At 36.5% G+C, this 14322-nt stretch overlaps 1 protein-coding gene across 1 annotated transcript in view; it reads left to right on the top strand.

Moving 5' to 3' along the window:
- LOC136262908 (uncharacterized) overlaps positions 1–14322 on the top strand; it is an 84517-nt gene that overhangs the window by 24877 nt on the left and 45318 nt on the right. Inside the window, exons 12-20 of the mRNA XM_066057326.1 lie at positions 2039–2208; positions 5296–5454; positions 5536–5642; positions 12526–12632; positions 12691–12817; positions 12866–12924; positions 12989–13197; positions 13251–13372; positions 13504–13630. Of these exons, the coding sequence (XP_065913398.1) occupies positions 2039–2208; positions 5296–5454; positions 5536–5642; positions 12526–12632; positions 12691–12817; positions 12866–12924; positions 12989–13197; positions 13251–13372; positions 13504–13630 (1187 nt within the window). The remainder of the gene's footprint in view (positions 1–2038; positions 2209–5295; positions 5455–5535; positions 5643–12525; positions 12633–12690; positions 12818–12865; positions 12925–12988; positions 13198–13250; positions 13373–13503; positions 13631–14322) is intronic.

Here is a 14322-nt window from a genome sequence, read left to right as displayed (position 1 = left end):
GTTTCTAGCTGATCTCTGTACAAGGTGACTTGTTCCTAGCTGAACTCTCTACAGGTGATTTGTTTGCAGCTGAACTCTCTTACATGGTGGTTTCTTTGTAGCTGAACTCTCTACAATGTAACTTCTTCTAGCTGAACTCTCTACAGGACGACTTGTTTCTAGCTGATCTCTCTACAGGGTGATCTGTTCGTAGCTGAAGTCTGTACAGAGTGGTTTGTTTGCAACTGAACTCTCTTACATGGTGGTTTCTTTGTAGCTGAACTCTCTACAAAGTGACTTCTTCTAACTGATCTATCTACAGGATGACTTGTTTCTAACTGAACTCTCTACAGTGTGATCTGTTCATAGCGGAACTTTCTACTGGGTGATTTGTTTGCAGCTAAACTCTTTGCATGATTGTTTCTTTGTAACTGAACTCTCTACAAGGTAACTTCTTCTAGCTGATCTCTCTATATGATGACTTGTTTCTAACTGAACTCTCTACAGTGTGATCTGTTCATAGCGGAACTTTCTACTGGGTGATTTGTTTGCAGCTAAACTCTTTGCATGATTGTTTCTTTGTAACTGAACTCTCTACAATGTGACTTCTTCTAGCTGATCTCTGTACAGGATGACTTGTTTCTAACTGAACTCTCTATAGTGGATCTGTTCATAGCGGAACTTTCTACTGGGTGATTTGTTTGTAGCTTAACTCTTTGCATGATTGTTTCTTTGTAACTGAACTCTCTACAAGGTAACTTCTTCTAGCTGATATCTCTACAGGGCAATTTGTTTGTAGCTGAATTCTCTACAGGGTGATTTATTTGAGCTGAACTCTCTACATGATGGCTTCTTTGTAGATGAACTCTCTATTAGGTACCTTCTTCTAGCTGATCTGACTACAGGGTGACTTGTTTGTAGCTGAATTCCCTACAGAATAACTTGCAATGTAATATAACTGAGTAAATTATACATGCAACTGAATGCTTTATTAGGGTGACTGTTCTATTAGAGTATCTCGATCTCGCATTGCTGCACGTAGTTGCCTTTCGAATCATAACTCAGTGGTTTGTAAGCCGATTCTTCTGTACTACTGCAAGAACTTTCTATGATGATTATTCCAGCTACATACAGATTTTCAGCTCATTGCTCTAAGCGATTTGTCTGGTAGACACAAAAACTAATAATTTTTTATTCATAAAAATCGATTGCATAATTTTGACACAGGTTGGGTTTTGTGTCATATCTCCATGGTCTTTATCTCGATTCCTTTCAAACCACAAAAAGGCACTCCTACGATGGTTGCTCCATCTACATATCAATTTTCAACTGATTCCTCCAAGGGGTTTACCCTGTAGGCGTGACAGACCTTCGACCTTATTTTACGCAAATAATCTGTCATAACTCCGTGAATATTCATCGGATTCCTACCAAAGTTGGTACGGAGATCCGCCTTAATGAGCCCTTTAAGTGTGCCAAATTTCAGCCCGATCCGAGCACGCATTCGTGTTTTATGGCAAATTTTGCGAAGTGTGCGAAATGAAGAAGATGAAGAAGAAGAAGAAAAAAACGAAGAAATTAAAACGAAATTTTGTTCGCTCGTATCTCGGAAATGGCTGGAGCGATTTTCTTCAAATTTGGTATGTAGACTCCCCTAACTGGGCGGCATGTCTCTAGCAAATTTGGTTCCAATCGGATAAGGGATCACAGAGCTACATAGGTGTGAAAATTGCGTTTTCTTTCTTCCTGTTAATATACTCACGGTGTGGCGCGTCGGCTTCTTGGGCCGCACGACACACTATCGTGTGTCTTGATATGTAGTTATGCTTGTGGTTACGTATGTATGTTAAACCTAGAATTCCTCTTTTCTAGAATTGTTGCATGCATAGATTATGTATAATCATCAACTTAGGTTTTGCTCTACTAATTACAAGCTGCACGTGTAAAAATTGTGATTTTGTTATGCATACATCATACATATATGCAACATGTATATTTAATCTCTTTGTGTCCAGCATTTAATCTACTGCCATATTTTTTGTTTATTTTGTAATACTAGGTGATGGGAAAACACACTACATCAGGAAGCAACTGTGTGACCCCTATTTGATTATTGCAGTGAATGAATCATTCACTATACTAAGTGCTATCTCCAGACTTAGAACACTTCCACCTGACCAACAGTGTTCAATTTTTTTCAACTTTAGTATTGTTCCTGGGCCACTAGCAGTAAGCTCATCATACATATATGTATATAGTGTAGCTATTTAATTTTGGGTAATTAGATTTTCCCTTACAACGTAAAGTGTCGATTTGGCGATAGCACGTGATGACTTCCCTTCGTAACGGAAATCATCCGCATTTTTCATAGTGGCTATTTTGAAAGTAGAGATGCTTTTCAAACAGTTCTTGATTCGTACTGCTGTGTAACGGGTTGAACATAGCCAACAGCGCAGCGTAATGGATACTTCACTTTTCAAATGATAATTAATATATTTGGGGTGCGCGGCACGATTTCTTTCTATTGGTATGCGTGGATTGCAGAGGTGCTTTGCGAACAGTTCTTGATTCGAAATGCTGTGCAATGGGTCAGGGCCAGAGCCCACAGTCCGGCCAATCACTTTTCAGCTACTTGATTTTAGTGAAAAGATCGAGATACTGTAATAGAGCAGTAATCAAAATATATTCAATAGAACAGTCATCGTGATACTCTAATAAAGTATTCAGTACTAGTAGTCTTAAGTCATTACATCTGTGTTAACTGTCTTAAAATACCCAGTGAGTCATCTGTATGGCACACTACATTGAGCTAATTGATCATGCATGTCATGCATTAGCATGCAGTTACAATCTAAAACTAAACTTTCACGTTAAGAAATTTTTGTATACATCATGAAAACAAAATTAGCTACTAGCTATAATAGTCAGATATTAAATTCAATTAATTGGTAATGTAGCACAAAATGACCAGTGATGTTAACAAAAAGAAGAGACTTTGCATAGCCTCCAGATGCCATTTCAGAGTATCTATTTTCAAAAGTTTCCCTGGGGGAGCATGCCCCCTGACCCCTTTAGCTTAACATACTGTGTGTACTTATAGCACATGCAGTTACATAACACACTAAAGCAGATAATCTCTGATTTACAGATCATATTAGACCAATAAAAATTGAGTAGTGTGCATGACTATGACCTTCATTGCAGTCCATGGATGGTTGGACCACTCAAAATCTCTGGGCCCCGGATCCGGCCCTGCACTGGGTTGAACATAGCTGACAATGAAGCGTAATGGATAGTTTACTTTTCAGACAATAAGGGGCTGGGCATTTCAGATGCAGTATGCATGGGTTCACCAGTCATAATAAAATTATGTACAAAAAAAGTTAACGAACAAGTGCACAAAATAATTTAGAATTTTCAACTAGAGTGGGACGATAGCACATCGATAAAAAGTACTGAAACAAGTTGGAGTAGTCCATGATATTAAATCACAGTAAAACAATAAGAAGTGTTATGTCCCTACTGTGCATTTCTGTTATGGTATCTTGAGAACAGTATAGATATAATGCTTCTTATTGTTTTACTGTGATTTAATATCATGGACTACTCCAACTTGTTCAGTACTTTTTATCGATTTGCTATGGTCCATACTCTAGTTGAAAATTCCAAATTTTTTTATATACTTGTACTTATATAGAAAATGCCTGCTACAAATGGCGTGTCATTCAATGCCAAAGTAGAGATGTTCCACAAAGCAATGTTGTACTGCCATCACTCATATCTCTTGTTTCACTTTTATAGTAACTACAAGTATAAGGAAAAATTAGGAACCTTAAGTTCGATTAGGGATCATAGATAAAAGTAGGGAGACAAGGAAGGTCACCTACACCTGCAGATATACTAGTGGACATTTAATCCCTAATTCAGTCTTGGGTATAGACCGAATTAGGGATTAAATGTCCACTAGTATATCAGCAGATGTAGGTGACCTCCCTTGTTTCCCAAATTTTTTTCTATGATCCCTAATCGCACTTAAAATATTCCTAATACTTGTTTGTTTACTTTTTGTAACATTATCATGACTGGTGAACCTATGTATACCGCATCAAAAGAAAGAATGGTATCTTAGTTAATCAGTATTTCGTCTGAACATGCACCCTACTATCAATAATTACTAACTTGAAATGGCCATTACACCTAACTTTCAGCTATGTATGTTCAACCGGTTACACAGTGCTACAATTGAAGAAAAGTAGGAGAAGGCACCACAGAAAATATGGATGATTCATGTTCCCCATCTATCAATTACTGACTTGATATTGAAGTGGTCATTGCGCTTAACTTTCAGCTAAATTCAGCCCATTACACAGTATTACTAACGAAGTACAGTGGAAAAAAAACCTCTGCAATCAATCCAGTCATTTTGGAAATACAAACAATTCTCGTTTACAAATGTAGAGAAGTCATTGAGTTACCACAGAATTGACACCTTTGGCTGTCAGCAAAAAGAAATGGGACACAAAGGAGGATAGAGATAAGTCCATGATGTGAGCACTGTACATACTGTGGGATGCCATAAGGCATCTGTCAGGCTTAAGTGATGTCGAACAGTGAAAAAATCAAGCCCATAGCCTTAGCCATTATCAAGTTACGCTTGTCTGAAAGCATTAAGCAGTCAGCCAGCCAGCCAGTCAGTCAGTCGATCAGTCAGTCAGTCAGTCATTCAGTCAGTCAGTCAGGCAGCCAGTCAGTCAGTCAGCAGAAAATTCCACTGAATAAAATTCCAGAGCAACTTATCTGAAGCATTTTTGGCCATCCTGGAGACACTTTTGGGCTTGATTCTATACTGCCAAGGCACCATGAAGTTATTGTGAAGCTGATTTCTGGTCAATGTTTTTTTGTGAAAAAGTGCTAACCTCCATGATCCCTAATATACAGTACTACTGTACTGTATGATAACTGGTTTGTGTGCTTTTTTAATGTGGCTATTATATTAGGGTAATTGCTTTATTAAAGTGAATCTATCTTGTTGCTGATCTTAAGTAAGCCTTTGGTAATGATATTGTGAAAATGATACCATGCAAAGTGTGCTATGTCCCCAGAAATGAGACCCTCTGAAATTGGATCTGAGAGTGATTTCAACTGAAAACCATTAATATTTGCTTGATTGCTATTATGGCGACTACCATAATAGGATATTATATTTTTGTAGTAAATATTTTAATAAATATAGTGTAGTATTATTGACGCCCAATTGGCTCAAGTTCTGGCTAAGCAATGAGCATCCACCTTTTATTCTGTATAATTTGATATTAGGATACTGCAACACCAGAGGAGAAAGCGAAGTATGATAGACTGATGAACCTTTTAGCATGGTTTTTCTTCAAGTTGTTGGTATTTGGATATGTTGAGGATTTAAAAACTGGAATTGCATTTAGACTACCTGGTGGACTTCATTGGAAAATATTTGTGGAGGTATGTTTTAAATCTATACTTTTTGATGATGTGTACATATCTAGCTATGCCATTTTCCACTTGTGATTACTGTGTATGTAGGTCCCATCACATGTGCAAGAAAATGTGAAACATTCATATGATTGGTTTCGCCAAAAAATTCCTGTGTTTAACATGATTGGAAAGGAAGTTTTAGTTGATAAGTCAAGGTTAGCATAATTTTTCTTGCTACAACAGCCATGTACGTATGTATACTTTAGTTGGTTTCATTATTGAATTCAAATAGAGTAGAGATCATAGAAATAAAGGTAATGAGTAAAAGTCACTTACACCTGAAGATATATAATGAACAATTAGTCAATAGTATAGCCATGATTGTAGTGGGGATTATATGTCTACTATATACGTAGTATAGCTAGCTGCCTGCATGTGTAGGTGACTTCCCTTGTTTTATTTATTACTTTTATTTCTATGACCCATGCTTGAAATTAGTTTCATATTTTTTCTTATACTTGTTTGTTTGTTTATTGTAACATACTTGTGATGATTGAACCTGTATACCACATCAAAATCAAGACACACAATAGTGTGTCGTGCGGCCCAAGAAACCAGCGCGCCACACTATGAGTATATTGACAGGAAGAAAGAAAACATCATTTTCACACCTTTGTATCTCGGTAATCCCTTATCCGATTGGAACCACATTTGCTACAGAGTTGTCCGCCAGCCAGGGGAGTCTACATTCCAAATTTGAAGGAAATCACTCCAGCCATTTCTGAAATACGAGCTGCCAAAGTTTCCAATGTTTTTCTTCGTTTTTTTTCTTCTTCATGTTTTCGCACACTTGCAAAAATTGTTATAAATCGCAAACGCGTACTCCGGTCGCCTTGAAATTTGGCACACAGAAAGGGAGTCCAAAGGTGAATCCTAGCATCAACTTTGGTGCAAATCCGATGAATGGTTCAGGAGTTATGACCTATTATTCACATAAAACAAGATCAATTTGTTGTCACACCTACAGGGTAAACCACTTCATGAAATGAGTTGAAAATTGCTATGTAGATGGAGTAACCATAGTAGGAGTGCCTTTTAGTCGTTTGAAAGGAATCGAGATTAAGACCACGGAGATATGACACAAAATCCAACCTGTGTCACAATTATGCAATCGATTTTTATGAATAAAAAATTATTAGTTATTATGCCTACTAGGCAAACTGTTTAGAGTAATGAGCTGAAAATCGGTGTATAGCTGGAATGATCTTCATAGAAAGTCCTTACAGTAATACAGAAGAATCGGAGTACAAACTACTGAGTTAGGATTCGAAAGCCAACTCCGTGTAGCAAATGCGAGATCAAGATACTCTAATAGAACAGTCACCCTAATAGAGCATTCCGCTAATTTATTTACTCCATTATAGAAGTCTATTACATTACAAATTATTCTGTAGGGAGTTCAGCTGCAAACAGTTATTCTTATAGACAGTTCAGCAAGAAGCAAGTCACCCTATATAGAGTTCAGCTACAAATTTATTGCTGTAGTGATTCAGAACATTACAAGTCACCCTGAAGAGAGTTCAGCTATAAATAAGTCATGCACCCTTTAGAGAGTTCATCTATACAAACAAGTTACCCTATAGAGATCAGCTGCAAACAAGGAACCCTGTAGAGAGTTCAGCTACAGACAAGTCACTTTATAGGTTATACAATGTTCAGCTACAAACAAATCACCCTGCAGAGAGTTCAGCTACAAACAAATCACCCTGTAGAGAGATCAACTACAAACAAATCACCTTGTAGTGAGTTCAGCAAGACTTCACACTTTTTAAAATGCTTTAGCAATAATTTTTATTTGAGATGCTGACAATTCACATTTTTGCAAACTGAGATAGTTCATATATTTATAACTATTGCAAAGAATTCCTGCTACTGCCTCTGCCAATTATGTAGTAATCTTAGTTGAATTTAAGCATAAATGTTGCAAGAAAATAGTATTTTGAACTGAAGCAAGTAAAGATAACAGTCTAGTTTCTTCTAAAGTATAATTTGGTATGTCTATAGGTATTCCAATGTTGTATAGTATTTGGATATGAGTTTTAATACAATAGACACTATATCTGCTGGTGAAATAGCTTCAATTATGAGCAATAACTTGTTGGAACATTTAAATTTAAATGATTGCAGTTTATGAGATCATGCGGTTGTAGCAATACTGTAGCTGATGCATTGGTAAAAATCAATTCTTTAGTGTACCTTAACCTCGGCAACAACTGCATCATACAATAGGCAGTCACAAAGATTGGAGATGTTATTTATAGTAATCATGCAATAAGGGAGTTGCACCTTCACAACTGTTTAAGACCATTCAATTATACTATCAGCTGCTAGACACAAATCTGCATTGAAATGCCTGAATTTGAGCTCAAACATCATCACACCTTCTACAGAAGGTATCATAGCATCAATTGTTGATCATTCACAGTTAGAATACATTGATTTATCATATTTCTACTTATCAGATTCTGGATTTCTTCAAATTTTGAATCGGTTTATCAAGATAAGCATTATACAGTATGTCAATATTGAATGAAATACTGTCACCTAAAGATCAGTGGGAATACAATTGTAAATGCAGACACTTTAGTGCAAGTAATTAGAGCAAATGTAAAACTGAGACATCTCAGCATATCTCATTTCCAAATCAATGCTACTAGCCTTGTTGCAGTTTTCAAAGCCTTGCAACATAAAATGTGTTTGTCTTATTTTGATGTTAGTTACAGTTTTATAGTCAAAATGGCTGCCATTGAACTGGATAAAGTATTTCATAGCAACAAACTCATAACACATTTATTATTGAGTCATTGTGTGTTTGAACTACAGTCATTTAGCAAAATTGTGCCACCCCTAAAACTATTTGGTTGTTTAAGGCAATCAGCACTGCGAATAGTCAATGCTTGGCAGATGATATATCAAATGTTATTGAGAGCAATGTAATGTTATAACATTTGAATCTATCAAATTGTAAGTTACACCTGTATCTGGACTTCTCCTTATGAAGATTACTTTAAGTGTAGTGAAGCTATCAATGTTGAAGCGCTTGGATATTTCTTGCAATGAAATAACTGATGAAGCTGCTGTTGCAATTGCATCTGCTATCAAAAACAATCCATCTCTCCAACATTTGCTTTTGAACAATTGTAATATACGAGAATTAGGAATCAAGAAAATTGCCAATGCATTTGAGATGTATATCATCTTTGCTGTCTCTTGATATTATCAACAATCAAATCACGGCTAAAATTGAGCTAGAAATTGCTGATGCAGTAAATCCTGCTCTACAATTGTGCATGTAGCCATTAATTTCATCAATACAAGTTCCATTATTATCACAAGGATCAGGATCACAATCATCAATATCTGTAGTACAGTTCACACCGGTAAATACAGCTACACAATCACACATGTAGCCACTAGTGATATTTACACAGTTTCCACTGTTAAGACATGGATTAGGCATGAGGTATTAAAAATCTGCTATGTCTTTTTATTCTTCCTGTTGTAAAGAAAAAGGATAGGTTAAAAAAGCCCCAAAGCTGGCCTATGGCCAGCTTTGGGGTATACAAATACAAAAAGAAGTGATATCTAATCAAAAACATCCAAGCTGTAAAAAAAGGTGCGGCTCCTAAAAGGCCATGGTGAAAAAAGATGTGAAATTCAAAGTGGCGGCCAAGAAATGGCTGTGATAGTAGGTTAATGGTAAAAATTTTAATAACAACAATTCAGGTGAATTTTGTGCTGAAACACAAATTCACATGAATTGTTGTTATTAAAATTTTTACCTATAACCTACCATCACAGCCATTTCTTGGTCGCCGCCTTGGATTTCACATCTTTTTCACAATGGCCTTTTAGGGGCTGCACCTTTTTTTACAGCTTGGATATTTCTGATTAGATATAGAATTGGGCCAAAATTTTCAAATGGAGTTTAACTTGTTAAACAAAGGTAATGGAGGGAGATAATTTGCATGTGTTTGGTGGTGTAGCAACACACTGCGGCTAGCCAGCATTAGATAGATATGTAGCACACCTGCATCACAATGCTAGGTCAAGACACACGATAGTGTCATGCAACCAAGTACAGCCAGTGTGGGCACACAAGAGACAAGTGTGTATTTTACAGGAACCAAGAAAACACCATTTTCACGCATCCGTAGCTTGATAATGGCTAGACGGAAATTAATCATTTTTGCTGTGGAAACTCCCTTGGGGTAGAGCAACTCCTATTCTAATGTTGAGGTGAATCTGCCTATCCATCACTGAGATATACACCTTCAAAGTTCGTCTTATTTTCTTCATATTTTCTTCTTAATCTTCTATTCTTCTTCTTCGTCTCACACACTTTAGAAAAATTGTAATGACTCGTGCGTGCTTTGGTCAATTTACTTAAATATTGGAGGGTGGTAAGAATGTAATACTGCACATTTACAGTCCAGTTTTGGTACAGATCAGACAAAGACTGAGGGACTTATTTGCAATTTTTGAAAAATCTTATTCACAATTTTTGAAAAATCCGAAGGTGATTTGTTGTCATGCCTCAAGGGTGAACCGCTTAACAGAATAACTTGAAAATCGGTCTGTACATGGAGTACCTATCGTAGTGCAAACCTGTTGTGATTTGAAAGAAATCGCACTAACAGTAATGGAGTTATAACAAAAATGCCAACCATGTGTAAAATCGCATGATCGAGTTTTGCTAATAAAAAAGTATTATTTACCACGCCTACCAGGCACACTATAGCTAATAGAATCAGCTGAAAATAGGTAGAGAGGTAGAATAATTATTTTAGAATGATCGTTCAGTAGTTTACAAGGAGTCAGATTAAAAACCACTGAGTTATGCTACAAAAGTCAACTAGGTGTAACAAGTGCGCGATCAAGATACTCTAATAGTGCAGTCACCCTAATAGAACATTCAGCTATGTAATAAAAAAGTCAATCTATTAGAACATTCAGCTACAATCAAATTACCATGTACAGTAGAGAGTTCAACTATGAGTAGGTCACCCTGTAAAGAGTTCAGCTACAAACAAATCACCCTGTAGAGAGTACAGTTACAAATCACCTGTAGAGAGTTGAACTACAAACAAGTCACCCTGAAGAGAGTTCTGCAACAAACAAGTCATCCTGTAGACTTCAGCTACAAACAATTCAACTTGTAGAGAGTTCAACTACAAACAAGTCACCTTGTAGAGAGTTCAGTTACAAACAAATCACCCTGTAGAGAGTTCAGCAACAAATAAGTCACCCTGTAGACTTCAGCTACAAACATGTTACTTTGTAGAGATTTCTGCTACAAGGTAGTCTACCTGTAGGAGAGAAAACATGTGATAATTATTAATTTTGGTTTTAAAAATGCATCATTATAAAAAGTATCCAGAGAATTCAGTCTTCCTCCTTTCTGCAGTAAAGGAAAAGACAAGTATACAAAGCTGGCTGCAGGCTGGCTTTGGAGTATACAAATACTAAAAGAAGTGATATCTACACAAAACATCCAAGCTGTGAGAAAGAGTGTGGCCTGCAAAAAAGCCAGGGTGAAAAAAGATAGGTGGTGGCCAAAAATGACTGTGATGGTAGGTTTATGGCAAAAAATTTAATCTCGACAATTCAGGTGAATTTGATGCTGAATCCTAGGAAAAGACAACACAAATTCACCTGAATTGTCATTATTAAAATTTTTGCCATTAACCTACGTACCATCACAGTCATTTCTTGGCTGCCACCTTTGATTTCACATCTTTTTTCACCCTGGTTTTTTGGGGACTGCACCTATTAGTATAGAACAGTAGGCATTAATTGGAAAACGTTTTGAACACATGAGTAGGAAAAATGCTACATGTATGGGTCATTCCAAATGTGTAACCGGCTGGAATAAAAAGTCTCCCACCCCTAGGACTAGGAGACTATGTCAGAAATTAGTACATAAAAACCAATTACATTTACTCTGCTATAAGAATGATAATAAAATAACAACTTTTATAAAAGAGGGAATTAACATTATAGTATGGGATTATTCTATCAGGGGAGGAAATGCACTGACATTGAAAGGAGTCTTGTGTGGTAGACTCAGATCCAGTGTTCCCCCATTCCAAGAGTAGCTCTTCCATCCCAAGACTAGCTTGGGGTGTGATAGTACAGGGTTTCATTAGGATTGTTGGGATGGCCTTAGCAATCCCTGTGACTTCAAATTTGGGAACCCCCAGGTATTACGCCCCCAAGCCTCATGCAATTGGGAGCCACAATTTGTGGCCGATCATATCAATAGTCCTATTGTAAAATCGTATAGGGGAACTATGGAATCCTGCACAACTACCAAAACAACCACCATCAGTGGACAACGGTTGACAAGTGCTTGAAACAATTGGCTGATTGTTCGTGGTTCTTTATTTAAGTCTCTAAGTCATTAAGTCTCTTATATGAAACAAATTTGTGTCTGAACATGCTCCTAGACTATTAATTACTGAAAGCAAAGGTAGTTATTCTGCTTCATATTCAGCTATGTTCCACCCGCTCCACAGCAATGCAACAGTATGAGAAACATCTCTGTAATCAATTCAATCACTACAGAAATTATAGACAGTTTCCATCATAAATGCAATAGTCAGTCCAAGGAAGCCATCATGCGCTACCCTTGAATCAACATGCAACAATGCGATAGTGGAGAAAGAAATGGAAGACAAAATTAAACTCCATGATGCATCCATTGTAGCAGCTGTGGTTGACAAAAAGGCACATCTCAGACCAAAGTGACAATGAACAGTGAAGAAATCAAACCTGTAGTATCACTCACTATGCTTGGCTGAAGGCATCACTTAGTTAGTCAGTTAATTAAAACTTCCGTAGAATCTTGTTAGAAGTGTTTGGGATTGCTCTGAAGGCATGTTTGGGTTTGATTTTGCAACTGTCAGACTATTGTGAAGAAAAATAAGGCTGTGTTTTGGGTTTTTGGGCAGATTTTCATCACCTATACTATACAGTACAGTAATACAGTACATGATACAGTATGTACTTACTACCTATGCATAAAATTTTCTGTAGACCTTATGATGTCAATGAAAGTGTCCAGTTGGTTTGCAAGTATTTACGTGCTTATGAACATCGAAGCAATGTCAAATGGGGCATCAATAAGCTTTATGATGAAAATAGTAAGTTACTCATGACTTCTTGTTTAACTTGTTTTATGATATTTATTCTTTCTTGTAGCTCCACAAAAGCTGGTCCAGTTTAGTAGTGATCCTAATTTAAAGACAACAGAGTGTCATCAGCTTCTTAAAAAGTACATGCCACCACATGTAACTAAAAGCAAAGTGCTGCAGCAATTGTTTATCAAGTAAGGAATTTTAAATATCCATCTGTTATGCTATTATGATCAATTTAGATATATGGAAAGAAGGTGTAAATTCTTGGAAAGGTTTCCTGGCTTCAATTATAATTCAGGTAGCTGTATACTTTCATTCTGAGCATGTGATTAATGTTATGCTGTGTGTCCACACACACACAGGTTGTGGAATACATTTTGATCGTGAATCAGTTACACCAGATAAGCTTCAGAGAATGATGGATACTGGAATGTTGAGGTTACTAAGTAACTGTCATTATTCAAACACTGAAAAACTTGGAGAAGTTTTGATAAAAACAATGCTAGATGAAGTTTCTGAATTTTGTAAAATTGACGTACAACATAGTTGGACTTTACAATCGCGTCAACAGGTACATATTGTATTGTTTTTGTTTACATTGTGTAATTTATTTTTTGTGCACAGTTAGTTTATGAAGTCACAGAAGGTTCTGGTACTATTCGGTTAATCACACTGAAACCTGAAAGTCTTAATCAAGATGAGGCTATGAAGTTCAAAGTGTTAGGAATTGAAATTCCTTCTCTAATGTATGAAACTGCAGGATCTAGATAAGCAAATTATACGTCCTTATAGTGATGCATGACAAATACACATATTTCATTTATTTATAATGTTCACATGGAATATTCTCATATGCTTGGTTTCATTTTGCATTTAGACAACTTTTGAAAAGAGAAACGTTTGATTCATATCTTTCATCTGCTCTTGGTGTTAAATTAAAAGATGAAAGACTACAAGACATTGATGAGTCACATTACGTGTTGACACTGGACTATACTGTGAAGGTTTGTCGTGTGTACTCAAGCTAATGTAAAGTGGCATAAATTATTGATTTATTACAAGCGTAAAGATCGAAATATTAGAAATTTTATATTTGAGTAAGAAATAGAATGCAATGAAATAAGGGAGATATACTGTATTCTACACCTGCAGCATACTGTACTACTGGATTCCTACCACAGTCATATGCAGAGTATAGCCATGACTGAAGTATGAATTAAAATGTCCACTACTACACTATTACAGCTGCAGAGTATATGACCTCCCTTGTTTCATTGCTATGATCCCTACTCAAATATAGAAATTTTCTCTACACTTGTTTGTCTACTTTTTGCAATACAATTTGTGACTGGTGAACCAATGTATACCACATCAAAGGAAAGAATGGTGCCGGCCAGACATATTGTAAGCAACTTAATGCTCACCCCAAATATCAATTACTGGTAGGCAATGTGGCCATTCTGCTTTGTTTTCAGCGTTGTTTCACCCATTATACAGAATTACAAATGAAGAGAACAGAACGAGAAGTGCCTCCGCAATCAATACAGTCACTACAGAAATTGTGACTAAATTTACACCCTGATTATCAATTACTAAGAAATGAAGTGGCCATTCCACTTCATTTTCAAGTATGTTCTAAATGTTCTACAGCTTTACAAACTAAGAACAGTGTGAAGAGTGCATTTGCAATCAACAC

This window comes from Dysidea avara, chromosome 8 (genome assembly GCF_963678975.1).
Source record: "Dysidea avara chromosome 8, odDysAvar1.4, whole genome shotgun sequence".
NCBI classification, from domain to species: domain Eukaryota; kingdom Metazoa; phylum Porifera; class Demospongiae; order Dictyoceratida; family Dysideidae; genus Dysidea; species Dysidea avara.
This window is presented reverse-complemented; position numbering and strand designations above follow the sequence as displayed.